The 27,720-nt window shown below is 54.2% G+C and overlaps 1 protein-coding gene across 5 annotated transcripts; it reads left to right on the top strand.

Moving 5' to 3' along the window:
- The first annotated feature begins 1,621 nt into the window (after positions 1-1,621).
- On the top strand, positions 1,622-25,850 carry RAB15 (RAB15, member RAS oncogene family). 5 transcript variants are annotated; one of them, XM_040226293.1, is made up of 7 exons: positions 1,622-1,770; positions 18,514-18,574; positions 19,493-19,553; positions 20,091-20,168; positions 20,870-20,959; positions 22,998-23,063; positions 23,221-25,850. In XM_040226293.1, exons 2-7 carry the CDS (start codon positions 18,528-18,530, stop codon positions 23,377-23,379), a joined length of 501 nt encoding a protein of 166 aa, XP_040082227.1. In that variant the 5' UTR covers positions 1,622-1,770; positions 18,514-18,527; the 3' UTR covers positions 23,380-25,850. The 5 variants fall into 5 exon arrangements, with proteins under 5 accessions (XP_040082227.1, XP_040082223.1, XP_040082225.1 ...); XM_040226289.1 differs by lacking the exon at positions 1,622-1,770 and adding an exon at positions 2,189-2,496; XM_040226292.1 differs by lacking the exon at positions 1,622-1,770 and adding an exon at positions 15,199-15,496.
- The last annotated feature ends 1,870 nt before the right edge of the window (positions 25,851-27,720 follow it).

A 27,720-nucleotide genomic window follows, 5' to 3' on the forward strand; every position in this document is an offset into this window, starting at 1 on the left:
AATCTCAGCTCTTCCACCTCAGAGTGTGTGCACAAGGGCACACACCCATGTGTACACACACACACAACAGAGCTCTCTCTAGGACAGCTCTGAAAATAGGCGAGCTAGAAGTTTAGGCTTCTAGACCATCCCACTATTGATTCTGCTTTTTTAAAAAAAGAAACATAAGCTACCGAATTTGAGGTCAGCCTAGTATGATGAAATCTCTTCTGTTTTTTTATGAGTCTGGGCATTCATTTCCATGGATTTAAGAAGCTGCACTCCCTTGCCTGTCTTAACCTATGCAAAGCCATTTCCTACAAAGCGAAGTTTCTTCTTGGACAAGGAACTTACCTCAGGTTTCATTTTCCTTCCCGTTCCCTTAACAGAAGCAAGCAGAGAGCCACTAATGTCCCAGTAAGGAGGCCTGTGGGAGTACTCACCCTTACAGTGCCCATCCGTCGACAGGAGGGCAGCTGCAGTGCCCGGAGGGGGCCAGGCTGAGCTGAACCCCCAGCCACATATGGTGGTATGGGTAAAAATCACGGCAGGACGATGGGAGTGCCCTGAAAACATCCCTGACCATCTGTGGGATATGCTTACCGCCTACATGGTGGCTCAGACAGTCAAGAATCTGACAGCAGTGGGGTAGACGTGGGTTCGATCCCTGGGTCAGGAAGATCCCCTGGAAAAGGGAATGACAACCCACTCCAGTATTCTTGCCTGAAGAATCCCATGGACAGAGGAGCCTAGCGGGATACAGTCCATGGGGTCGCAAAGAGTTTGAGTGACTAACAAAAACACACACATACGCACAGGGAAATCAAAGAAGGGTGATTTCCATCCCTCAGCATTTACTGAGTACTGGGGTTCAATAACATGCTCAAGACTGCAGAGCTGGTGAGGGGAAGAGCTAGGACTGGAACCCAAGTGGGCCCAACTCCAGAGCCTGCAGCATGTATTTGAAACCCAATGTAAAGCCAGTGAAGAGAATCACACCTGGACATCTTAGAGGATTCTGCAAAATAGGTTTCCTTGGCTTTTAATGCCATCTAAGTAACTGTCAGTTCAGGATTTTTTCCCTCTTTATTATAAATTTATACCCTTTGCCTGAAATATAGCTCTTCAAGCCAAATAAACGGACTTACTGCTTTCCTTGACCTAACTACTGAAAAACATATTCACATCCAATACTCAGCCTGAAAACAGTCAAACACACCCACTTTTTCATCACTTTTTAAAGATCTAATGGGCTAGACAAATTCTCCCTTTGTACTTATTCTCAGGAATAGGCCATTTTCTAGACTCCAGAGAGCATTTATTTGCCTCTCTCTGGTGCTAACACATTCAGTGGTAGTAAAGTGGGTCTTGAACAGAGGTCCATTCATTCTTTGGAGCCATTGGTGTGCACCAGCAGAAATACTTAGTGGGTTGAAATAATATATTGGCATCCTGAGCACCGACCCTAAGCAGCTTAGACTCAAAACAGAGACTTGCCTACACAACACTTCCGAAGGATTGTGCATTTGAAAGTGTTTTTATGATCCTCTGTCTTTTCAGCCTGGTGAAGGTCAGCAGACATTTCCCCCGTTTAAAGAAAAGCTGGGATTAGTGGGGGAGGGGGAGGTTGAAGGGAGGACACAGTCACGCAAGGTTATGGAGAAGCCAGATGGCAGAGAGGGAGAATTCTAGCAATACTCTCCAGGGTTTCTGGAGGCCGCGACTTCTAAGCGAAGACGCGCGCTTTAATCCAGACCCAGACCGAGGCCTTCTGACCCGGGGTGAGCCCAGGTGAGGACCAACTACTGTCCCTCTCGGGCCCTCTCCCCGGGCAGGGTAAGCTCCCGCGGAGGGCGGGCGCTCGGCTAGGGCGGAGCTCTCAGGGTCAGGTTCGGGATGGGATTGGGGGACAAGTGAGGAGTTTGGTGGAGGTGGGATGGATAGCTCATCCCAGCATCCCAGCTCCCAGTGCACTCGGAAGGTCTACAGGAAAACAAACCGTTCCCCAACCCCCTCACCCCTGCGTCTCGGATCCCCGCCCAAAGCGGGCGGGAGGGGGTCGGGCCCCGGCCGGGGCAGCACACTCTGGGGACGGGGAGCGCGCACCGGCCTCGCCCTCGCCCCCGCCCAGGGGTCGGCTCCCCGGCGCGCGCTCCCCGCCTCTTCCCCGGGCGGCGGCGGCGTCGGCGGCGCGGGGGAAGGGGCGGGCGGGGGCCGGCTCTCTCCTCCCACCGCGCTCCCGCCGCACACGCTTCCCAGCACCGAGCCGGCGGCGGCCAGGCGGCGGTGCCAGCCCCGCTCCCTTCTCGGCCGGGCGAGCGCGCGCCGCGATGGCCCCGGCGGAGCAGGGCTGAGCCCGCCGCCCGCAGCCCCCGGCCCTCTCCGGCCCAGCCATGGCGAAACAGTACGATGTGCTGTTCCGGCTGCTCCTGATCGGGGACTCTGGGGTGGGCAAGACCTGCCTGCTGTGCCGCTTCACCGACAACGAGTTCCACTCCTCGCACATCTCCACCATCGGTAAGGGGCGATGGCCGGGGGCGCCCCACCCTCCCCGCCGCCGCCGCCTCCACCTGTCCGGGCGGCCGTGCCCCTTCTCCATCCCGGGAGCAAGGGTCCGCCGCTCCGGCTAGAGGCGGGGGCTCCAGAGGCAAGGGCGCGGGGATGAACCGCAGGGTGCGGGACCGCTGGCTGGGGATTTAAGCCTGGGTTCCTGGAGATAACAGGCCGCCTACTGCTGTCGGTGACTAGGGTAGGCGCTCGGGCCTTAGGCTGGGTCGCCTCCCCGCAGAAGCCGAGAAAACGGGGTGGCCTAGGCCTGGGTACTCCAGGCTGGGGCAGTGGAGAATCATAGCCACCAATATGACACCCCACACCCCCAGGTGCAGAGGGAGAGGAAAAGGAAAGCTTGTGCTCAGGGTGAGGGGGTTCAGAGTAGGGGGAGCCGAGCCACTGGGTACCCCTCAGTTCAGGGGTGACCCAGTGTGGAGCCAAAGCGGAGAAGAGAGGAGGAAGGGAGGGGCCAAAGGGATTGAATTGACAGGGCGCAGCTGTGAAGGTAAGCCACAAGGTGGGACACACCTGGAGGAGGGCGTAGGTAAGGTGCGAGCCAGTGCGCGGAATGGGGCATGGCTAGCCAGCTCCAGAAAAACGTCAGCGGAGGTGTTTGTTTTGAAGGAGGCTGAGGGGGGATGAGGGCCAGGAGGGTTACTTGCGAGGCAAGGGGCTCAGAAGGCAGGCCGGACTCAGAATACATCTCTGCTCTGGCAGTGCCCGAGCCGGTGCTTAGAGGGGACAAGGCCTGTGGCATATGCTGGACAGGATTGTTATGGAATCACTCATTCTGGGAGGGAGTGGGTGGCCGCCCCTCTGAGCCGTTTTTCGCCCTGAGTGGTCGCCGCCTCTGAGAGGCCTGAGTTGAGGGCGTTTCACCCACGTCTAGCAGGTTCTCTGATGACGCCCTGGAGTGGCCTCAGCACTGACCAGGTCCTTCTCCCGTCAGGAAAGGCCCCACACTCCCTTCCCACACCCACTCCTTGCCAAGAGAGGAGACGAGGCAGGTAGAGCCAGGAGGAGCAGAGCTCCCTGGTTTAGAGGCAGTCTTTGTTGTCAGACAGACCTGGGAACCGCACTTTGGGGCAGGGCGTCCTTGAATATCACGTAAGCGTCTCACCTGTAGAATGGGGAGGATAACGCATTTCTGCCTCTCCAGGTGTTGTAAAGGTTAGATGAGGTGATGTTTGTAAAAGCACTTAGTCAGACACAGAACCTGGAAAAGGCTGGTCTTTACTACTGTTGTCATCATCATGGAGCTCCTAGGATCTCATTCTCTCTTTGCTTCACTGTCTTCAAGGGACTCAGGGTCAGGGGACAGGTACATTCATCTTCCTCAGGGGAGCTGTTAGCCTAGCTCCTTGGATGTCCAGGAGCTTGGGTTGGGCTGCTGTTTGAATGAGAGACATCTTAGGAATGGGGAGGGTCTGGAGGCCAAGGGAGGGCTACAGGCCTCTGGAGCAGGCTCAGGGAAGAGGAGATGTTGGGGAAATGCCTGGGAGTGGCTGAGGAACCAGATGGGATGTGAGGACAGGTTGCAGCAGGTGAAGACTCTCTCTGTACTCACAGCTGGGCCTGCCTTTCCCTAGGATGCAGAGGAACTGTATAGGAGTTTGGATTCTATGGAAGAGCGAGAAATCTGCCTTTCTTCACACCAGCCTTTTAAAATCTGCCCCACTGGGTTTCTTGAATGCTTTCCTGTTTAAAGCTTACTGTTGCGTTTGTGATTTGCATTGTCTTGGTCATATTTTTCAGCTGTAACTAAGAACCCAGGGGAAAAGTTGGATGGTCAAGAAAAGCATTCTCTTTTGTGATGCAGAAAGGTTCTCAGGGAGATGAAAGGGGCAGCCAAGAGACAAATCAAGGAGCCACAAGGATGGGTACTACCAAGCCCTATTTATTAGTTTATCCATTCCCCCCCACCGCACCCCCCACAAAAAAAAACTGTGTTCTGTAACTAGGCTCAGCACTGCGACCTAAAGATTCTCAGATGAATAAAACCTGGAGTCACCTCTCCCGAGCTGCTCCTTGTCTAAAACACATTCTCTTACCATCATGGACATTGATCTCGGCACCTTTCCCAGAGCTGCTTCTGTGAATAGGGAAAATGGGGCAATTCTCCAGTTACTGCCAAGACGGAGTTCAGATTCTTGGACCATGTCGATTTGTGATTCACTGTTGAGGTCACTTACTGTAAGAGCATGTGACATTCCAGAGAAGAACCTGCAGGGGGTGATGAGGAGGCTTACCGCCACTCCTCTTCCGTAGGTGGGTAGGTGGCCCTGAGCTGGCATTTCTTTCCCATGCAGCTCTGCTGACCTGGAATGGGGCCCACGCAGAGGAAGGCAGGCAGTGCCATGATGCTCCCTACTATTTCTTCACCTGTTAAACCAATTCATTAAGCATTCACCATGAAGTATGGTGCCAGGTCTGTTAGATTGCAATCCACCTTTGCCTGCCCACAGAAACCTGTGATCCAGCTGGGGAAAGCAACACAGGCCAAAAAAGCCTTGGTCACAGGGAGAGAGTCTATCTGAGAGCACGTGGTGAAGCCTTCTTCAAGTATAGGGGAGGGATGACGATCCTTATCGTTACTAGTAATGAAGGTATCATGCTCAGTACCAGCAGCTAAATAACCCTGGAAGACCTGCCTGAGGCAGCCTGTGAATGGTGAGGGGCCCGTGCACAAGCGCTGATGCTCCCCGAAGCGCTCGATGGAGAAGGCCTCAGGAGGAGAGGCGGCCCGGTGGACGGGAAGCGGCAGGAAGGCTCAGGGAGGAGGGGAGGCTGGAGCGAGGCCTTGCAGTGTGGGCTGCTTCTCAGTTCCTCCTGCAAGAGAAAGAGCAGACGGAGTGGCAGGAGCGGAGATGACAGAGGTGGGAGTTCAGTGGGTGTTCGCGGAACTCCGGGCAGTCTGGCTGGAACCGAAGAGAGGGAAGGAGTGAGAACATTCCTCTGTTTATCTCTCTGCCTCCCAAACTGTAGTTCAGGTGCCTTGAGGGTCAGACCAAACCTCATTCCTCATTGTTTGCATCGTCCTACTACAGGGCCAGGCACGCTCTCCATAAATGTCCCACTGGTGAAGGAAGGAGGGTAGGGGGCACCGCGGGCCTGGCTGAGGAGCTGGCTGAGCCCTTTCGTGATGGTGTCAAGGGTTTCTGAGCAGGGGGATGACAGGGAGAAGGGAGAAAATGGCACTTAGGATGTTGACTGGGAGACCAGTCAAGGGAGACCAGTGGTAGTATCTGGGCATGTCAGACCCTTTTAGCTCGTCCCTTCTCTCTCTTCCCCCCATCCCCATCCTGTGGCCCCAACACCTGTTCTGGAGCCCCTCACAGTCACCTGTCCTTGTGTCCCTCCAGAAGTGGAGAGTAGTTCAAATCCATTGACCTGGCCCCTGCCGAGAGGCCTCATGTAGCTGGCACTGCCTGCCCAGCAGGGAGACAAGGTCCCGTCCCAATGGACATCTCCGTGCAGGGACCTTTGACTTCCTTTCTGCGCGGCGGCCACATGTCAGCCAGGCATGGAAGCTGTCGGGGTGGCCCATGAGTTGGCGTTCTCCCTCTAGTCCTTGGTCTTCCCTTCTTCCTTGGAAGACCTGTCACCTGGTCTTGAGACTGTTTTGTCTTAAAGGCCACCTTCTGGGCTCATAGGAGGCTTTGGCCTATGATTTTCCGGTTTGACTGGTTGAATGGCTGTGGCTTCGGGCCTGGTTCCTCAGCTGGGTTTGCTGATGCTATATCATCTTTCTCAGGAAGTTCTGTTCTCTCCCTGCCTGGGGCAAGGGCTTGTGGCTAACTGAAGAGGGGAAAGTGGGCTGGGGAAGGACCTGCGGGGAGAGATCTGAGCCTGCTGTCGAGTGGCCTAACAAACACGGGGGCTGATGCTTGGGCACCACAGTCCCGAGGTCTCTGGGCCCCCAGACCATAAGGCGCTGGGTATACATGCTGTGGGAACTGTGGGAGGGTCAGGAGGGTCTCTGTGCCCCTCAGCTCCCCCAGACCCTGAAGAAGGGGAGGTGAGAAGCTGAGTTGAATGAAAAGAGCACATGCCTGAGGTTTGCCATGGCCTTACAGACAGTTAATATCTCTGTCGTTAATTTCCACATCTGTAAATTGAAGATAGTAACAGAATCTGCCTTAATGCTCGTTGTGAAGATTACAGGGGCTAACAGATACAAAGCACTTGGCAGAGCTCTCAGAAAAAAATGGCAGCTGTCCTCATTGTGTTATTGTGGTTATTCCTAGTTCACAAGAACGTTGGAGATGAACAATACATGCTCTGAGGCCCTCCTGTCCATCACTCATGCATTCGGTCATTCAGGCACTATCTGTGAAGCACCCACCACTCCAAGCCAGGAGCCAGGCGAGGAGCTGGGGAGACACCAGTGAGCAACACAGGAACTGGGGGGCACATGAGTAGGCTCTGGGTTTTAGTGCAGTTTTTGGTGCCAGTTTCCCCCTTGCCCTGGCAGAGCCAGGGGCTGAGAAGGAAGAGTGAGTTTGTGAGGACATGCAGAGGTGGAAGAGTGGGGCGAGAGGTGACTTGAGGGGACGGGGCGGCCCTGCCTTAAGGCTCCGACCTCAGCCACGTGTTGCTCGGCTCCCTGGCCCTGCTGCACACACCCCCTCCCCTGAGGACGTGATCCCCGAGCACGTCTCGAAAACTCTGCTTTTGGCTGCTTTATGCTCCTGTACCACCTGCACAGCTCTGCAGATTCACCCACGGCTTCGAGCACCCCGGTGCTGCCTTCTTCCTCCCCTCTCCTGCTTGCCTGCTTCCCAGACAGCTGGGCGATGAGCTTCATAACGTCCAAATCAATATTTGGCCATTACCTTTCCACCCTGATTGCCAGCTCTTCTCAGCGTGCCTTACGCTGTAATCTAATATTTGTGCCTGTTTCCCTGTAAAATTGCCAGTTTTCTGCACAGGCCCCTGACCTCTCCTTGGCTGTTGTGCCCTGGGCAATGTGCTTTGTCAAGCAGATCACAGAGCTTCCTGAACACTTAATTCTTCCCACTGAGGAGGAAAGACTGAATCATCGGCCCTATTTTATTACTAGGAAAACTGAGGCCCGAGAGAAGTGATGACTCACGTCTTACACGCAGGTGAACCCAACGTGAACCATTGCCTCTCATCCACTTGCCCCAAACTGCACTGGGCGTGTCCTTGCTCACCCCAGAAGGCCCTCCAAAGGCGCCAAACAGACCCTCTCTCCTGTGAGCCAAGGGGGAGACAGTGCCTCCCTCGCCTGCTCTGAGTGCTCTGGGTTGGAGGGCCAGTTGTGCCTCCGCTGTTGGCTGAGTCTGGGGGACTGTCAGGGGCCATGATTGAGGAGTCTGCCTGGGGGCACCTCTGAAATTGAGATCTGAGTATTGCCCTCATGTTACTTCCTGAGAACATATTTATGGAGAACTCGGTGACTGGAGGCCCCTGTTCCACAGAGAGGGCCAACAGTTGGCTATAAAATAGGGGTCATTCCCTGATCCCTCTTCTCTGATTAAAATTTTCTCTCTACTCATCTTTTCTCCTAAAACATAGTGACTTCATTCATTCACTCATTTATTCCCTCACTCACCTATGTATTCTTTTTTTTTCTTTTATTCAATTTTGTTGAATAATATATACTGAGTGGACATCCCTGGTGGCTCAGATGGTAAAGAATCTGCCTGCAGTGCAGGAGACCCAGGTTGGGAAGATCTCCTGGAGCAGGGAATGGCAACCCACTCCAGGATTCTTGGCTGAAGAATTCCACGGACAGAGGCGCCTGGAGGGCTACAGTCTATGGGGTCGCAGAGTTGGATACAACTGAGCTACCAGCACACAGACACATGTATACTGAGTATCTGCCTTCTCCCAGGCCGTGAGAATATAGAGTGAAAAAGATGCTGTGCTGCCCTATGGGACTCACAGTGCTGTTGAGGAGTCAGACATCCAAACAGACAACCAGAATATCATGCAAAAGCAATATCAGAATGCTTTGGACTCACAGAGGAGTGATATATTCCCCCTGCGTTGGTTGGTGATGGCTTCACAGAAGAAGTGACATTTGAGTGAGTCCTCTGAACTGAGCAGGGTTTCCAAAAGGATGGGGATGGAGGAAGGGTGTGTGGAAAACACCTCACAACTTGGGCCTGCTACTCTTCTGTCCGGCCGGCCCAGCTGGCAGTGGCTCGTCATAGTTTTGTCAACTAGGCCCTTGCTGGGAGTTTGCTTTGTGGGCTCTGTGTGTGGCTAGAAATGTCTAGAGGCCCTGTCCGCTCTGAGATGTTTGCTCCTGAGGCTCCAGGCCCTTGTTTCTTCCCCGCTTTGCCTTCTGCTTCTGGGCCACATTGACAGGCCCAGCCGGGAAGAGGCTTGGCAGAGGGTGGAGGAGTGGGTGGTCAGAAGCCTGGCAGACCTTGGCTGCCTCAGTAGTACCCACCTACCACTCGGCAGTCAGCTGCCAGAGCCAAGCTCAGGTCATGTGAGAGTGGCTCAGGATGGGGTTGGCTGGAGCGCATGGCACATGGCCCAGAGGCCCAGTGGGGGTCTGTGCATGCAGCAGTGGGGAGGGCAAGGGGACCGATGTTTCCTGAACACTCACTCTGCCCAGGAATGGGGCACTTACACACGTGAGGTAGAAATCTCATCATAAAGTGGGCGTGAGGAGTCTCCAAGTGGGCCTTGCCAGCATTTGAGGGGTTTCTCAGTGCGTCCTTCAGTTAGAGCCTCCAGATGAGCTCCTGTGTACATGAAGGTGTGTGCACACATGTGCGTGTTGAGGGTGGGTCCCCAGGAGCCCCCTTGCTGAGCTTTCCCTCTTTATCACAGAACAGAATGATGTGGCTCCTGAGTTTTTCCTCTTCAGAGGAACTGTGAGTTTCAGTGAAATGTGTTCCAGCCCGAGGGATATTTGCCGTCTTCCCTGCCTGGGGCCCCGACACTTCAGACCCTCTCCCGGCAGGTGCCTTCCTGTCATTCCGTCCTCAGCTCAGGTGTCACCTCCTCTAAAAGGTCTTCTCTGACCAGCCAGTCTAAAGCAGGCCATACCTGGGTGTCCTCACCCTCTACTCCATGATTCTGCTTTTGCATCAACACTTCTTACTCTCTGGAGTGACTGGTTTCCCTATTATCTGTCTTCCCCACTGTAATAGAAGTCCACTGAAGACAAGGATATTTCTGTATTATTCAAGGCTGTGTCCCCTGGCTTATTAGTTCCTGGCACATGAACTAACAATAATAGTTTGTTTTGAATGAATGAATGAATGCACACATTTCCTAGAGAACTTCCCTAGAGGGAATCTGCGGGGACTCACAGACAATAAGACACTCACGTGTTTGGGATTGTGAGAAGGTGGGGAGAGTTCTGTAAGCGCTGAACAGTTTCCAGTAAGTTCTCTGCTCAGATACATGCCACAGGACAAGCTCAGACGTAGCAGGGAGCAATAAGGCAGCTCCTGTAATCCCTGTGTGAGTGGGGTCCTCTCTGGTGAATGCACACATGAGAGGTCAGTGTCTTAGACCAAGGTCAATATCGCCTGTTGCTCAGGGTTACTGGTGGTGTCAGACAACGCCCAGCAGCTTAGCCAGGCTGCTGAAGTGACCCTCCAGGACTCTGGAGTAGGAGCTCCCAGGGCTCAGGCACTGGGGCATGCATTCCTCCCAGCATCACGGGAGTTCATGTTTGACTGGGAAACCCTTCTGCATGATAACAGCCCTTGGGTTCCTGCATCTCCAGAGAATCTCAAGATCTGTTGTGAAAATAGTAGCCTCCAGAGTTGTTGCCCCTATCATCACGTGCACTGCATCTGATTGTGTCTTAGAAAAGAGAGAGAGAATGTTGTTCTGACATCACCAGTCTGCCTTGTGGGTGGACAGCTGAACCAGGGCCTTTGACCTCAGGTTGAATCACGGCCTTGGAGTTAGAAGATCAGGACTCTGCCAGAGGCCCTGCTTCCCATCCCTCCCGGAGTGCGTGGTTCAAATGCTGTCTGATGTCCTTTCTCAGAGAGTCTGTAGACACCTTTTCCCCAGCATGAGGGACAGTCATCCTGGATCTGGATAAGGGGAAGTCAGTGGCGTGCAGCCCCACAGACAGGGAGGCTGGAAGTCCCCAGACAGAAGGGAGGGAGGAAGAAGGAAGCAGCAAGGGGCAGGTTTGGGGCCGAGAACGCTCTCCCCTGCCCTGCACCTGCCCGGTGTGAGGCCCGTTGGATGGCCTGAGCCTCTGTCTGGAATCTTCTCTCGAGCTTTGTCTCTCAGCCCTCCCTCGTCTTCCCACTCTCCTTGTTCTTCCGCTCACTTGTCCCTCAGCTGGCGGGGACGTGGCGTTACACTCTGCTCTCTCGCTGAGTAAAGGGCATCACTCTGGTGCCTCGTTTGGGTGGCAAAGTCAGAAAGCCACAGCCCCACAGGGTCTGCCCTTCCCTCCAGACGGCTTTGGGGTTTCTCCGGGTGACCTCCTGCCCCGTCCCCCAGGAGCGCCATGCACCCAGCACATACTGGTTTCCTGCAGGGGACGGGGCTGGGGCCTTCCTAGGACTTGAGCTTCGTAACTGGAGCCACCACAGCTCCAGGGATTGGGTGTCTGCCTTGGGTTTCAGGTGTATTAAGTGGTTCCTGTGGTGGCGTCGCATTGCTGAGGAGAAGGCTCAGGTCCCCAGGCTGCTGGGCCTCTGGGCTGTGGTTGATCACAATGATAGCATTTGGCACAGAAAAACCCTGTTTCCACCTGATGTCCGTGGCACCCGGCGGGCAGGCAACCTGGCATCTGACATTAACCCATGACGTGCTGGCCCGCCAACAGGCACAGCTAACTTTGCCAGACTTCAGGTTGTAGCCAGACTCCGGGGGCCATCTGGCTCCCACGGCGGGCAGCATTTTCACTTTTTGTTGAAATGCTGTGGCTTAGTGTGGCTGACTCCCTTCTTTGCACCTCTCTCCTTCCTTGTCCTAACACGAGCCCCTTCCAGCTTTCTAGGGCTCTTTCCATCCCCTAAGCCAGGACCCTAATTGCACCCCCTTCATAGGACACTGATAGCTTCCTCAACTAACATTTAATAAAACTCAATGTGCCAGGCTCTGTTGTGGGTTTATCTCATGATCCTCACAGAAATCCTCTGACAATAGGGAATGCCATCCCCGTTTTACAGGTGGGGAAACTGAGGCAAAGAGAAGTTGAGTAGCTTTCCCAAGACCACAGAGGTAATTAGTGGTAAAGCAGGATTGGAACCAAACTCTGGCCCCACAGTTGTGTTGTTAATGACCTTGCCCATCTGTTTCTTGAGCTGCACACTCCTGTGCTTTCCAGGGCTTTCTCTGGAGGCAGACAGAGACGAGGAGTGCTGGTCCCCTGGATGTACCCTGTTCCCTCATTTCCCTGGTCTTCACAGGCCCTCCGCCGCTAGACTGGGCTGGCAGTAAGCTCCTAAGCTTGTCATGCCAGCGCCGTGTTCCCCGCCTGGCCCCTCTGCTCCCAGCCTCCAGTCCTCTGAGGGCAGTGCTGTGACTGTGCTCCAGGGCGCAGGTGGGGCTTGGCAGGCACTGCAGGTTGCTGCTGAAGGAGAGAGCCCCACAGCCAGGGACCCAGGAGGAGCCAGAGGCCACCAGGATGGTGAGGGCACCACCATCACAGGTGCATCAGGAGCTGGCACTGTCGCTTCACTGAGGCGTTTTCTTGTCGTTGATGCGAGGTGTTCAGACAGCAGGACACACGCCCTGCTCTTGAGCCATGGGCACCCATCCCTCCTCCTCCTCTCTGGGGCAGGGGGCTGCCGCTAATGGGATTGCTACTCTTATGCCTGGCAGCGAGCAGGGATGGAGGCGGAGATTTTGAAAACAGACACAGAATTTTGTCAAATACAAAACTTCTCCCCTGCCTCATAGGTACTGTGCATCTAGTGGGGGCTGGAAGAGAAGAAGGGGGAGATGAGGAGCGGGGTACCTTGTCCGTTCCCGGGCCTGTAGCTGAGACCGCCAGCCTAGGGGAGCCGTGGGCAAGCACAGGCTGAGGCTCTTCTGGCATTCTGAGATGTGCTCTAAGGAAAGGGGGCTATGCTATGAGCACACCCACCAGCTGAGACCTGGAGCCTGGCACGGCCAGGAGGCTGTGCTGGGACCCACACCGCACATCTGTCTGCCTCCTGGCCGACAGCTGCCAGCTGGCCGGTCCCCTTTGCACCACCTGGAAGGTGCTGCTTTGGTAGGCTAAGCTAGCTCCCCTGCCCCTGTCGGCCAGGTCATGCTGTGGGTCACCGGCAAGCCCATTAATGGCCCTCTTTGGAGTTAGACATCCATGCTGGCCCAGGCAGGAGCTGCTTCTCCACAAAGAACATGCTGCAGCCAGCCCTGCTTTCCTGAGCGGAGGCTTCAGGCTATGCAGTTCCACCCAGAACGGATTGCTGGGTGTGGCAGACACCACGACTGACGGATCTGAGGTCCCAGGAGGAGACAGTGAGCTGCTTGTCATGCTTTGGACCCTTGGGTGGGAGACAACCACATCTGGACTTTCTTCTCCCCGGACCCCACGGTCTCCAAGAACCTCTGCCTGCGCTGTGTGGAGGGAGCTGCTAGTTCCTTCACACCCGACTGTCCCCTGTGCCCGGGAAGGGACATCGGCCCGCTTGAGGAAACTCTGAGGTGGCGCTGTCCAGGGTGGTGCCTCTGGGCTTAAAATGGAATCACGAACTCTCGAGGAGCAAGAGGTTCCTTGGAAATAGTTATGGTGGGCGTGCTCCACATGTGCCCACCGCCTCACTGCTAGACGCCTCGTGATACAGAACAGGTGTGGGGAAGGCGGGGATGAGACAGAAAGGCAGTGGGATTCCACAGCCTCGGAGGGTTGGGAAGCCGCTGGGCAGGAGGGGCGCCCCGGGCAGGTCTTAAGAGACCGATTTGCAGTTCTGGCTCAGCCATAGGATGTGGGAACGGGAGCAGGTTATTTGGATTCTCTGTGCCCCACAATGATAATCCCCACCCTGCCTCCTTTGTTGGGCTGGTATGAGAACCAAGGGCTCTGGGTCCTCTAGCCAGGGGGCCGTGCTGTAATGCTTAGCAGTATCGTGAGCCGTGCGTGTGGTTCTGCCTGGAAATAGGTTAGAAACTGGTTCTCAAGCATTAGTGTGCCTTAGGAGTAGTAGGTCTGGGGGGCCCAGAAGACTGGCATTTCTAACCGGCTCCCCAGTGATGTTGATGCTGCCAGACAAGCAAAGGTAGAGGCGTGGCGAGAGACTAGACTGTGCTGTCTCTCCTGACAAGGGTGTTCTGGGTTTGTTTTTCTGGCTCCTCCCCAGGAACATTTATTTAGCAAAGGGAACTATCTTCTATCTACTAGGAGGTGCACATATATTATCTAACTTATATCCTACACCGACCCTTAGGAGGCCAGTGATATTCTCATTCTTGGTGGTGGTGTTCAGTTGCTCAGTTGTGTCTGACTCTTTGCAACCCCATGGACTGCAGTGCGCCAGGCTTCCCTGTCCTTCTCTATCTCCTGGAGTTTGCTCAAACTCAGGTCCATTGAGTCGGTGATGCCATCCAACCATCTCATCCTCTGTCGTCCCCTTCTCCTCCTGCCTTCGATCTTTCCAGTGAGTAGGCTCTTTGCATCAGGTGGCCAAAAAGTATTGGAGATTCAGCTTCAGCATCAGTCCTTCCAGTGCATATTCAGGGTTGGTTTTCTTTAGGATTGACTGGTTTGACCTCCTTGCTGTCCAAGGGATTCTCAAGAGTCTTCTCCAGCACCTCAGTTCAAAAGCATCAATTCTTCAGCGCTCAGCCTTCTTTACAGTCCAACTCTCACATCCGTACATGACTACTGGAAAAACCATAGCTTTGACTATATGGACCTTTGTTGGCAAGGTGATGTCTCTGCTACAGACAAGCAAACTGAGGCTCCAAGAAGTTGAAAGTTCCTCAAAGTCACACAGCCAGAATCAGGACTCAGACCCAGGTCTTTCTGACTTCAGTGCCAAGGATAGCTTTTCCACTAAATTAGAACCCTCAGACTTTCCTCTATCTAAAAATCACGTTTAAGAATCTGCCTTCCAATGCAGGAGACACGGGTTTGATCCCTGCTCAGGAAACTAAGATCTAATATGCCACAGAACAACTAAGTTGGCGTGCCTCAACTAGAGAGAAGCCTGCATGCCCCGATGAAAGAGCCCACACGCTGTAACTAAGACCCGACACAGCCAATAAATACATATTTTAAAAAGTAAAATCACTCATAGTCCTGTTAAAAATACAGGCTTCAGTCCCTTGCTTTCAAATTCTGATTCATCAGGTCTAGGAAAGCCAAAGTATTGGGTTGGCCACAAAGTTCATTCAGATTTTTCCATAACATCTTATGCTACCCACTAGTGTCATTTTGTTTTTTAAAAAAAAAAAATCACTTAGGGTGATTCTAAAGCTGAGCTGCAGAGTAGCTGATCTTGAGAATCAGAGAATTCCTATGCTGCCTCCCTTGCGGCAAAGGAAATGTTTCACATGCAAAGCTTCTTTCAGATGGAATCCTCAGTCTTCATTCAGCGTGTACTAGACTCACCTGGAGAGCTTGTTAAACCACAGATTCCTATCCACCCCCACCCAGAGTTTTGGATGCTAGAGATCTGAGGAGCTGGCATTTCTAACAGGCCCTGGCTGAGGCTGAGGGCTTGGGGACCACACTTTGAGAACCTCTGTCCTGAGAAGCCTGCTGTCAAGAGTGTGATCCGTGGGCCAGTAATATCTTCCTCACCCCGAGGCTTGTGAAGCATCTCGGGCGCATCTCACGCTCCGACTGAATCAGAATCTGCATTTCAACATGGTTCCCACGTGATCTGCATGAACTTTAAAGCTTGAGAAGCACTGCCTTAGAGGAGCCAGAGTGAGAACACCCCGGGGGTGGAGGCAGATAAAGAATCTGTCTTCTCCCAGGAGAGGCTGCAGGTGCGACACAGGTGGAACTTGGGATTTGCAGCCAGAGGGTGCTGAGGACAGCTGAGGGGTGAGACTCGGAAAGGGTAGAGGACTGTCCCCCCAGGGAAAGTGGAGACGACAGGACGGCCTGAGGAAGTGAGGTGGGCCTCAGAAGAAAGCTGCATCGGGCAGCGGTCACTTTGCCCATAAGACAGTGGCCAAGGTGTTCTCTTGGACGCTTTCAGCACTAGGGGAGGGGAGAGGGTGGACTGGGGCTGAGCCCTTCGGCAGGAAGGACAGTGGCTGTGAGGAATGTGGTGGGTGAGCCACCTCGAATAAACAGCTTCTGAGCAGCAGCGAGGGCTAGCTGAGGTGGCAAGGCATGATTTCCTGGATGACTGAACAAGGCCAGCATTTTGACTCTGCCCGGCAGAGCTCAGTGGTGGAAAAAGCCAGCAGCCACACGGGGACAAGAAAGGGGCCATGGTCAGGCCCAGGGCCCAGGGCCGGCTGTAGGTAGACATGGTGGAAGGCACAGGGAGTTGGGGAACAGAGTAGAGGAGCAGCTTCCAGTGCAAGATCGCTGGGCTGTTACTTTATCCATGGGAAAAGAAACCTCTCAGAAGGCTTAGACTGTTTCTTCCCTCGTGCAGGGGAAGAGCTGATTTTTTTTTTTTTCCCCACAGAGGTGTTACAGGTTTGATGGGTGGTCAGGAGGGCCTCGGTTGCAAGATGGTGGGGTGTGGGGGGGGCAGTGAGCCCACAGAATTCCGCAGATTTGCTCCCTGGCCACAGGGCTGAGAAGCGAGGGAAGAGAGGAGGTGGCCAAGCCCAGGGCGGCTCCCTGTCTTGTCAGCCCTGCTTCTCCTCAGACCTGCCTTCAGTCTCAGAGGGAAGCTTCCCAGCTCTGGGGGCTCCTCCCCTCGCCGAGTGCTTTTCCATTTTTTTCCAGAGAGAAACAGAAAAGTGTAGGTAAGACCCCTCAGCCTGGGTAACACACAGCTCTCCTCTCATTCCCCCGCCCGCCAAGAGATAGTGCAAGGGCCCTGCCCTCTGACAGGCCCTGGCTATTTGCTGTGCTGACTTGGACGCCTTATCTCACCTCCCTAGGCCTTTGTCTCCTGGCCAATAAACTCTGTACGGGCAGGGGCCATCTGTCTGCTTGAGCACTCTGTCTACCTAGCACTGCACAGGGCAGACAGTTCCCATGGAAGTTTCTAGAATAAAGGAAATAGACCCTCTCTCTCACCAGCCCCACCTATATGACCACTTGCGAAAGACATCCTTGGACTGAGCTGGTATGACGATGAGCCAGGTTTTTTATAAAATGAACGGCATCACCTATTCTCCTAGGAAGAAGGCACTGTAACAGGAAAGATTTCTTGATTCCTTTCCATACCACATGTTGCGGAGAAGCAAATTCTTGACAAATGTTTGTTTAGGGAGCGAGTGAGCATTCTTCTGCCCCCCCCCCGCCACCAAGGCCAGGGGCCCCCTCTCCTTCCTTCTCTCTCTGCTTTTCTACTTTCTGGGCACCCTTGGAAGAATGGCTGCCAGATGTCGCACATTCGGAAAAGTACAGCTCAATAGATATGAATCAGCTTGGGCAGGTGAAAAATGATTCATGTCCGACCAACTTGATTTAGTTCAGGTTGTCTGGTCTGAGTCTTCTCCTCCCTTTTAATTAAATGATGCTTGGTCTTGATGCTGAATTTAATCTGTCTGTGTTTGTAGAAAGCTGAGGGCAGGATGGATAAGCGGAGAAGTACTCATACCGAGGTGGGGTGGCGCTGGGGATTTCAGCACTTTGGGGCTGTGCTGTGCAGCCCAGGGGCTATGGTCCAGAAGTCTGCCTTCAGCCTGTTCCCCACCTGAACACCGGTTAATGGTGCCCCTTCCCGACTTGTCTCCAGGGAGTACACAAAGACCGCAGCTTAGCCACCTTACTAGACATAGCCCTTGAGTCACTGGCACAGCACCTCGCACGATTAGGGCTGGGGAGAGGCACCCCATCTCTGCTATCACCAGATTGATGCTTGCGTGCTGCTGGTGGCGCTGACTTCTGTCGCAAAAATCCCCGGATATATTTCCTCCCTGGGCTGGTTTGCCAGACCCCTTACGTTCCCTATGTCTCGTGGCAGTTTAGCTCCTCACGCCCCTAGGCAGGTGAGAACCCTGTCTGTCTATCCCTCCCTCCCCGATGATGTGCTGTGCCACGACCCCTTCACATGGTCACTGGCAGTCACCCAGGAGCACCGGTGTGCACCAGGGCTGTACTCGGTACAATGATAGCTGTGGCCGAGTGAATGGCCACCAGGTGCCAGACACAGGATGTCATTTGGTCTCCTCAGTGACCCTCTGAAATGACCGGTAATGTCCCCATTTTACTGATGAGGAAATGGAGGCTCAGAGAAGCAAGATGCCCAGGGTCCTAGCTATGAATTACATGGTCAGAGTCAGGGTTCAAGTGCAGCCCTGACATTCAAGCCCATGCTCCTTCTGGTAAACAGCAGTGCCTCTTGTGGCCAGGCGTAGTCAACAACGCATGCACTGGGCCATCTCTTTGGCGGGCCTTTGCTAGATGCCGGAGGCTTGATACACACCATGGGGCGAAAGTCCTCTTTTGCCACAATCTCTGCCTTTTCCACATTCATGACAGTGCCGTTAACCCCTCCTAGTTGCTCATAAGGCAGAGAGAGAAACAACCCAGGCAAATGAGGTAGACTATTGTTCCTAGGGAACAAGGTTCCAGGAGGGATGAATACAGATGGTTCTGTGCAGAAGTAGAGACAGGAAGACCTCTCATGGGATTAGAGTTAGACACGCTTTGGGGCGACGTAAGACAGCGATGGAGTGGATTCTGACTTGCTGTGTGTCCCAGCCCCTTTACTTCTGGCAACTCTAAGCTCAGATAGGAAAGGAAGCCCCATTCAAAGCCCTGGACACTCCCCAGGCTCTGTTTTTGGTTCAAGAAGGCCTTTCCCTCATGCCATCTTTCTGCCAAATTAAACCCAAAGGAGAACCTTCAGGTATGAGTACCCTGGGCCTTACTTCAGGTCTCAGGAGGTACCCTTGCTAACTTCCTTGCTTGCTTCCTTTCCCCAGGTGTCGACTTTAAGATGAAGACCATAGAGGTAGATGGCATCAAAGTGCGGATACAGATTTGGTGAGTTGGGTGGGAGGAGAGACCCCGGGGCTGCACCTGAGCTGCCATGCACACAACCCTAAGGCTTCATCTGGAGAAACTGGCCACCTCTTTGATGGAAAGATGCAGAAGTCTCAGAGCCCATCTCCTGCTCCCATGAACCTTAATCTCTCATCTTAGTTCCCTGACCAGGGATTGAACTCAGGTGCTTGGCAGTGAAAGCACAGTCTCAACCACTGAACCACCAGGGAAGTCCATCTCATCTCTTTCTTAAGAAACTTTATGGGATTGACTGCAAGTCACCAAAAAGCAAGAATTAGAAGGAATTGACAAACTAAGCACTGTGGGTTTGTCTTCGAATAAAGCTTCTCCGTTGAGGCCAAGCCCCCCACTGCACTGCACTGCGCTGCGCTATGATTAGAAAGGGAGGGCTTACTCCCCATCCGTGCGTGAGCGTTCCTCGCCACAGCACAGCGCAGTTCCCACAAGTAGCCACAGGGGGCCGCTGTGACTCTAGCCTGGTGCTCTTGGAAGCACTGCCTTTCCAGCGTTGGGAGCAGCCTTCCAGTTTCAGAGCGGTATGGGCGTATGGGCGTTGCCTTCAGAGGTCCCGGAGGAACTAGAGGTGGAGCCGTCCCACCAGTCTGGCCACAGTGGCCCGATCCTAGAGACAGTCCTCCAAGGCCCGCATATGGTTGTGGCTGCTGGTGCAGGTATAGTTGACAGGCCCCACAAGCCCCGTCAGCACCTATGACCAGTCCTCTCTCGTGTAGAGTCAGACCCGTTTGGATCTACCTGGGGACCAAAGCGCCACTGATTTTTCGCCCGCAGCTCTCCAGTTTTTCCTGCGAAGGCACAGGGTCTCCCAGCTCCTGTTCCCCCCCTCCCCACCAGCTCCCACGGTGCCTGCCTTTCTGACCGGCTGCCTTTCTGTTGCAGGGACACTGCAGGGCAGGAGAGGTATCAGACCATCACAAAGCAGTACTATCGACGGGCCCAGGTGAGACCCTGTTCTCAGTGTTTAGAGGTGGAGTGCTGCCACCCACCGCCTGGCTCTGGGTATTTGAGATGTTTGTGCCACTGATCCCCAAGTGGGCCCTCGGATTGCCTCCTGGGGAGTGGGGCAGGCGGGGCTCAGGGCAGTCTTTCAGTCACTTATTGATCATTTATTCACTCATCAGCTCCTCTGTGAGCACTCAACTACAGGCAGGTCCTTACGCTCAACTTCCACCCTCCTCCCCCCGCCAAAGACCCATGTGCCTTCCTGCCTGAGAGAGCTCTGTGATCTAGGAAGCAGTGGCTTGGGGGTGCTGAGAGAGAAGGCGATTTTTCTGGGTGCTTATGGGTCTTCATTATGCTGAGCAGGGAAGGGGGACCCAGCATGTGAGGTGCCCCCTCCCCGCAGGGACCCAGCATGTAAGTGCCCCCTGCCGTGGAGACCCAGCATGTAACGTGCCCCCCACCCCCAGCTTCTGGCCCCTGACTGCACTGTCTTCATGTGCGTCTGCCTCCCCCATCTCTCTCTCCTCTCTCTCAGGGAATATTTTTAGTCTATGACATTAGCAGCGAGCGCTCTTACCAGCACATCATGAAGTGGGTCAGTGATGTGGATGAGGTAGGTCACGCGGCCTCACTGTGGTTGGGGGGGCGGGTGGCGAGGGCGGGAAAGGGTACTGGGAGGGGAGAGCATGGCGAGACCCACACAGGAAGGGCTAAGGTGGTCAGAGTTTGCGAGCAGACACTACCAGAAACTCTCCCCTTCTCTGCAGCCCTGGCTGCGGCCCCCGTGGGTAAGACATGGGGGTGAGTCCCCAACGACCATGCCCCCATGCTCTGTACCCTGCTAGGCCTCCATGGCTGTGTCTTCCCCAGAAACAAGCTGGTACAGAGCCTCCCCTGTGCATAGCTTCCTACCCGAAATCTCAGGACCAGGTGGAATTGGGAGATTGGGGTTCCAGTCTTGGCTCTGCCACCACAGCTCTGGAGCCTTGGGCATGCCCCTGGAGCTCTGAGTCCCCAGTTCTTCATCTGTAAAGTGAGAGTTGGACTTAAGTCCAGGATCCTTTCCAGCTGTCCAACCCAAGGGAGCACCAGCGTCTTCTATTCTCGACAGTCCCCACGACATCCCTCTAGGACCCCTGCGGTCAGCCGTGGTACTTGGGGGAGCCTGGCACCTGCACCCCATTGGCCCACTCTGTCCCTGGGGCTCTGAACTTTGGTGCTGGCATGCATGCCTGTGGAGGCTGTATGGGGGGGAGATGGGGTGGGATGGGGAAGGCCGCACTCACTGGCAGTTCTGCCTTGCTCTGGCCCTAGTACGCACCAGAAGGTGTCCAGAAGATACTTATAGGGAACAAGGCCGATGAAGAGCAGAAACGGCAGGTGGGAAGAGAACAAGGGCAGCAGGTAAGTGGGAGTGAGCCAGCCGAATCCATCCCTGGGTTTTCCACGGGCCTCCAGGGCCAGTCCTAAGGAGGAGGGCCCAGGGTTCTGTCACTGTCGGGGACCCCTCCCTCCCGCCTCTCACAGCAGCCTAAGGCATTTGGTGAGTTGTCATCCTTGAGGACAGTGACTTGGAGTCTATCCTGAAACAAAGCCCTGTCTCAGCTCCAAGGCCCCCAGAGTGGGATTACCTCTGCCTGAGAGCCCATCCTGTTAACGAGGAAGAAGGGCTTCAGGTTGCTGCTTCTCTAGCAGCTCCAGGAGCAGCTTTGTCCCACCGTCATTTCATCTCACCACCATCCCCACTCCCTGTCCTCCTGACACCTGAGGTTGGAAGGAAAAATGCAGGAATGACGGGCCCACAGTCAGAGAAGCCACGGCGGCAAAGAGGGCGAGCGGATGGTGCTGAGGGAACGTCTGCGTAAACAGGGGGACCCTGCTCCCGGAGAACAGGAGGAACGATGGATGCCACTGAGGCCAGAGTCACCCACTTACTCTGAGGGGTCTCAGGAGTTTTTCTGTCCCTCTTCAGTCAATAGCACCCATTAGCCCTTGAAATAAAATTGTTTCAGTTCAGTCGCTCAGTCGTGTCTGACTCTTTGCGACCCCATGAATCGCAGCACGCCAAGCCTCCCTGTCCATCACCAACTCCCGGAGTTCACTCAGACTCACGTCCCTCAAGTCAGTGATGCCATCCAGCCATCTCGTCCTCTGTCGTACCCTCTTCTCCTGCCCTCAATCCCTCCAGCATCAGGGTCTTTTCCAATGAGTCAACTCTTCGCATGAGATGGCCAAAGTACTGGAGTTTCAGCTTTAGCATCATTCCTTCCAAAGAAATCCCAGGGCTGATTTCCTTTAGAATGGACTGGTTGGATCTCCTTGCAGTCCAAGGGACTCTCAAGAGTCTTCTCCAACACCACAGTTCAAAAGCATCAATTCTTCAGCGCTCAGCCTTCTTCATAGTCCAAGTCTCACATCCATACATGACTACAGGAAAAACCATAGCCTTGACTAGACAGACCTTAGTTGGCAAAGTAATGTCTCTGCTTTTGAATATGCTATCTAGGTTGGTCATAACTTTTCTTCCAAGGAGTAAACGTCTTTTAATTTCATGGCTGCAGTCACCATCTGCAGTGATTTTGGAGCCCCAAAAAATAAAGTCTGACACTGTTTCCACTGTTTCCCCATCTATTTCCCATGAAGTGATGAGACCAGATGCCATGATCTTCATTTTCTGAATGTTGAGCTTTAAGCCAACTTTTTCACTCTCCTCTTTCACTTTCATCAAGAGGCTTTTGAGTTCCTCTTTCTGCCATAAGGGTGGTGTCATCTGCATATCTGAGGTTATTGATACTTCTCCAGCTTGTGTTTCTTCCAGTCCAGCGTTTCTCATGATGTACTCTGCATATAAATTGTTGTTTAGGATTTAATAAAAAAGAATACATGGTCATTGAAAAGTTTGAAAGTAGAAGCTAGCTCCTACTAGAATATTGTATTTGTTGAGTACTGTATGTGTGGCCCTGTGCTAAGCAAGTGCTTAGAGATAGATGCATTTAATCCTTCCACAACCTTGGTTGATAGACACACTCATCCCCTTTGAGCAGATGATGAAGCTGTAAGTTGTCATCCAGCTCTTAAGTGACAGCACTGGTTTTCAAGTCTGGGTCTGTTTGACTGCCAAGCCCGTGTTTTTCATTGATTCGCCACAACATTTTGGGCCTCTCTGTCTCCTGATACATGATGTGTGCATGCTGGGTGTGTACGTGTGCCTGTGTGTAGCTGGGTGGGGCGGGGGTGCATGGGTGGAGCACCTTCTCCTGATCTCTGCTGGCCTGTGTCTTTGGAGCTCCCAGTCTCATCCGAGAAGTGATCTACTTATCTCCTGAGAAATGGTCATGACATAGTAAGGGCCCTGAGTGCGTTGGCAGGAGGATGTGCCAGGCACTGCAGGGCACTTCCCTTCCCTTGCTGACTCCCTTTCAGGAGTGTTGTTCTCTTGCAGCTGGCTAGAGAGTATGGCATGGACTTCTACGAAACAAGTGCCTGCACCAACCTCAACATTAAAGAGGTGAGCATTCCTGGGCTGAGTCCAATGGAGGGGTAAGCAGCCGAGGGGCCAAGAGCAGATGAGCCCTGCTTGGGCAGGGGGCGGGGCAGGGGTCAGCCACAGGGGCACCGGGGAAGAGAGGGAGATGCCCAGCCAACTGTGCTCCTTGCTTTCCCAGTCCTTCACGCGCCTGACAGAGCTGGTGCTGCAAGCCCACAGGAAGGAGCTGGAAGGTCTGCGAACACGTGCTAACCACGAGTTGGCCTTGGAGGAGCTGGAGGAGGATGAAGGCAAACCCGAGGGCCCGGCAAACTCTTCAAAAACCTGCTGGTGCTGAGCATCCTCCGTGGAGCACCCCCGCACAACCCCCTTCTCCCCGCAGGAGGCCTGCGGGCACAAGGGAGCCTGGGCCTCGCCCCGCTGCCCCTCTCCTTCAGGTGACCCTGCGGCATGTTGGCCGCTGCTCCTCCTCCCCTGCCTGGCCCCAGGGAGCAGCCTCGCCCCCAGCCCTCCACCCGGGGGGGCCCCACCAGCCTGTGTCCCCAGCCACAGGCCTGCTGTGAGCCCCCCGATGTGTGACGAGCACGTCTTCACTGCCTGGAGCTCCCAGGCGATGCCCGAGTCTGGAGTCAAGGCCCCTGTAGGCTCCTTGTCTCTCGGTGCATCTGGTCTCCTCTCCGCTGTTTCTCGCTTCTTCCCACTTCTCTGTCTGTCCCTTCTGCTCGGCTGTACTCGTATGGAAGCCCTCACCTCCCCACGCCCATGTGTTACTGCTGGGGCAGCACCTTCCCCTTCCTCCTCACTCAGGCCCCGGGCCGCACTCCCCCTTCTCTGCTCCTAGGAGAAGCCCCACCTGCAGCCCCCAGAGCTGCTACCATCTCCCCCAGCCACCACCCGCCCCTTCTTGTGCCACAGGCCTGCCTCCCGGGTGAACGGGCAGAGAGGAACGCAGGGGAGGAAGGAAAGCCCTAACTGGTGGTCCCCACATCTGGGGCTCTCCTCCCTCCCACCCCAGTTTACCCCATGCTTGGCTGCCCGCCCACCTGCCTCTTGGGGGACCTGAGCTTGGAGACAGGTGCTTCAGAGAAGAAGAAAAAAAAATGATGAGGGGTGGCAGGGATAAAAAGTCACCTCCATTCTCTACCTCCCATACCCCCTGGGCTCCTGAATTTCAAGATGTGGATCAAGGCCTGTGGGCACTGCAGGGGTGAGGAGAGCCCCCCTCCCCTGGAGCCAGCCACACACTGCAGGAAGGGGAGTGTTTGGAAGAGAAGGGCCAGCTCCTGCAAGTTAAGAGCTGGGACAGCAGTTTGCAAACCAGAGGGGAATTGGGCAGCAGCAGGGGTTCTGGGGTCCCATCTTCCATTTCTTATGTAAGAAGGGCATTTCCCCAACACCCCCTGGCAGGTGACAGGGGACAGAACCAAGCTGGTGGTCTTTCATTGAGCCCAGCCTCCGGCTCTTAAGGTTCTCCCGAGACCCAGAGTCTGTGGGAGAAGGGCGGGAGCGCCTGGGCAGGAGGCAGGCGAGCCCTGGGTGGGAATGCGTGGTGCTGTCCCTTCAGCCTTCAGGACCAAGTGCTCATCTTGTTCCTCAAGCTCCTGAGTCAGAGGCTCGTGGGTCTGCCAACTGCCCTGTGGCGACAGGTAGGGGGAAGCCGATTCCCTCCTCCGGGGCCCTTTGTTTCAGGAAGAAGTTTCTTTAACTCCATACAGTCCAGAGTAGTTTGCAGGAGGCCCTTTGAGGGGGAAAACATGTCAGTTAGCAGCCCTAAGAGGGTTCTTTCCCACCTTCCCAAGATGGGAGAAGCCTCAGGAGGAGGATCAGTCGTAAGCTGTGAGGCATGGCTGGTACTGGAGCAAAAACAAAGAACTAGGCCTTGCACATTCACCAGTTGTTAATAAGTCCAGGACACACGTGTGTGAAGGATTAAGAGCCCCACTGACTCCTCTGGAAAAAAAGGTGAGGGATGAAATCGCCAAACCTTCCCTCTTGACTCTTAATACCACATCAGGAGAGGGCTGCTCAGGATGTAGGGACGTGGGACAGGTTATATGGGAGGAAAAAGAAAGCCAGAGTAATTATAATTGTCGGCTGATGAGAAATGTAGAGAGCTGACTCTTAGGATGAAGTCGCGACCACAGCTGAGAATGCTTCCTGGAGGACTTGACTCCTCGAACGTCTAGACCTAGGCAGCATCAACTCTGGGGTGGGGGGTCGGCAGTGCCAGCCCTTGGTGTGCCCTCCACCAGGGACCTGAGGGAGGGGGAGTTTATGCTGGCCATTGGCTCCAGTCTGTGGATCAGTGTCGCCACTTCCCTGAAGGTCTGGCCGAGCACCATTGCCTTCCTCTCCTACCCCCTCAGGAAAGGGACTGTATTTTTACTGTGCCCTAGGGGTTCTGGAAGGGAAACCTTGGGGTTGAGACTCTATGGCCTGAGAAGCTGCATCCACGGGGCCACTGCTGGGGAGAGGTATAGGGCAGGAGGGGCGCTGGGATTTTAGGGTGCAGCTAGGCTCACCAGGTGCCAGAGTCGGCCTCTCACCCCTGAACTCTGACCCAGGAGGCGGCCTGGGCCCGGCCTTAGACTGTTGCGCAGGCGCACCTGCCTGTGGACTCCCGACCACACCTGCATTTGCCGTCTTGAGACTCAGCGCCACCCCTGGCACCTGCTCATGAGCCCCACCTTCTCCCTGTGACGGGTGAACTTTTGTGTGCAGTGTCTCGGGTCCAGTAGAGGAATTGTGAGCAGGGTTCATTTATTTTAAACACAGATGTTTACAAAATAAAGAATATTTCCAATCACAGTTGCGACTGCCTGTGTGAATCCCCGGGAGTGGGTCTCCATGGGACCCTGGTGGTTCAGGGGAAGGGGCAGTGCCGGTAGAAGAGGCTCCAGAACCCTAAAGCAACAGCAGTAGAAGGACGTTGCGGGCAGCAAACGTCTTCCACTTGGTGCCTCTCCTAATGCCTCCTGCAGGGGAGCCCAAGCAGAGCAGCCATTGCTCTGCTGTGGACACACACTGCAGAAAGAAGATTGAGTTGTCATAGGTGAGGTGGGAGTGGGGGGAATGCTGAATATCTAAGAGCCAAGAAGGTTCTCATCTCTTGGAATGGAACAGGTCTTCCTAAAGGCATGAAGCAGTATTAAGTAATCTTTCAGAAGTTCATCTTAGCGCTATGCTTGGATGGGCTTCCCTGATAGCTCAGTTGGTAAAGAATCTGCCTGCAGTGCAGGAGACCCTGGTTCAATTCCTAGGTTGGGAAGATCCCCTGGGAGAAGCAATAGGCTACCCACCCCAGTATTCTTGGGCTTTCCTTGTGGCTCAGCTGGTAAAGAATCCGCCTGCAATGTGGGAGACCTGGGTCCAATCCCTGGGTTGGGAAAATCCCCTGGAGAAGGGAAAGGCTACCCACTCCAGTATTCTGGCCTGGAGAATTCCACGGACTCTATAGTCCATGGGGTCACAAAGAGTCAGACACGACTGAGTGACTTTCACTTCACTTCTTCACTATGCTTGGATACCCCCAGAGAACAAGACAGTCTGGAGTCTAGGGGTCTGGGGGCTGTTGAATACTATAGTCTGGGGTCTGGAGTTGATGGAAGAGGCAGAGAATGGAGGTAAAGCTAAAACAAGGACGGAGTAAAACAAGGCAGGGCAATGGTAGCCTAAAATTTTAAATCTGTATTTTCCAATTTACAGAGAACTCATAAACCTTTATCTCCTCCATTGGAACAATCACTTCTCTGTAAGATAAGGAAGGTGATTATCCAGGTTCAATGGAAAAGGGAACAGGTGCCTAGGGGCCCCAAGGTACAGTGGCAGAGTCAAGCTGAAAAGGACCAACCTGAACGGAGATCTCTGGAGGGGAAAGCTTGGCATTTCTAGTTAGAAAAAGCTCTAACTGCAATTCTCATTTGCAGCCAGAGTTGGGAGCCGCTGACCAAGGCTTTCTGCCTACTAAGCCAGTGCAGTTTCCAGAACAACAACTGTCCTTGTAGAAAGCTGTGTTAGTGCATGTCCAAAATTACAAGCTTCCGAAAAGTGGGCCAGTTTGAGGGAAAGTTGGAAACAAAGAACTACCTTAGCAGAGCTTCATCAATTTTATTCAATCATGTAAGGTGAGAGGCCGGGTGACTCAAAGTGTCCTGAAGGAAAGAGATGGCGTGAACCTAAGGAAGAGAGCACCCCTACCTCTCATCTCAGGATGTGAGTGGTCTTCCTGGAGAGGGTCCCAGAAGGGCAGTCAGTAAGAGGCGTCTGGAAGCCTGAGAGTACTTGGGGAGTGCCAGGCATGCAGGTGAATCTGGCAAGTTCATGTTAAAGTTTAGCCCACTGTCAGGGCCAAGTTCTGACTCAGTGGCTTCAGGGGGACGTTTATTGGTTTTTCCCAGGAATTCCACCCAGCCTCAGCAGGGAACATACTTCTCTCTGTGTTTCCTGCCGCCTCTTCTAGTGGCAAGAGATTCCCTCCCCAGTTAGGTAATGGAGGCTTGTTTGTAGGCAGCAGCCCGTGGAGATATGTGGGCTTCCCTGTTGCCAAGAACAGCCACAAATAGGCTACAAAACACAGAAAAGCCAGGCGCTGCCTGGAGAGTTGCTCCATCCTCCCAGCAAATCAGATTCTCAAGACCAGCTGCTCCCCAGCCTGGTTTCTTCTTGTTCTCGGAGACGG

This window comes from Oryx dammah, unplaced genomic scaffold (genome assembly GCF_014754425.2).
Source record: "Oryx dammah isolate SB20612 unplaced genomic scaffold, SCBI_Odam_1.1 HiC_scaffold_26, whole genome shotgun sequence".
In the NCBI taxonomy this organism is placed as follows: domain Eukaryota; kingdom Metazoa; phylum Chordata; class Mammalia; order Artiodactyla; family Bovidae; genus Oryx; species Oryx dammah.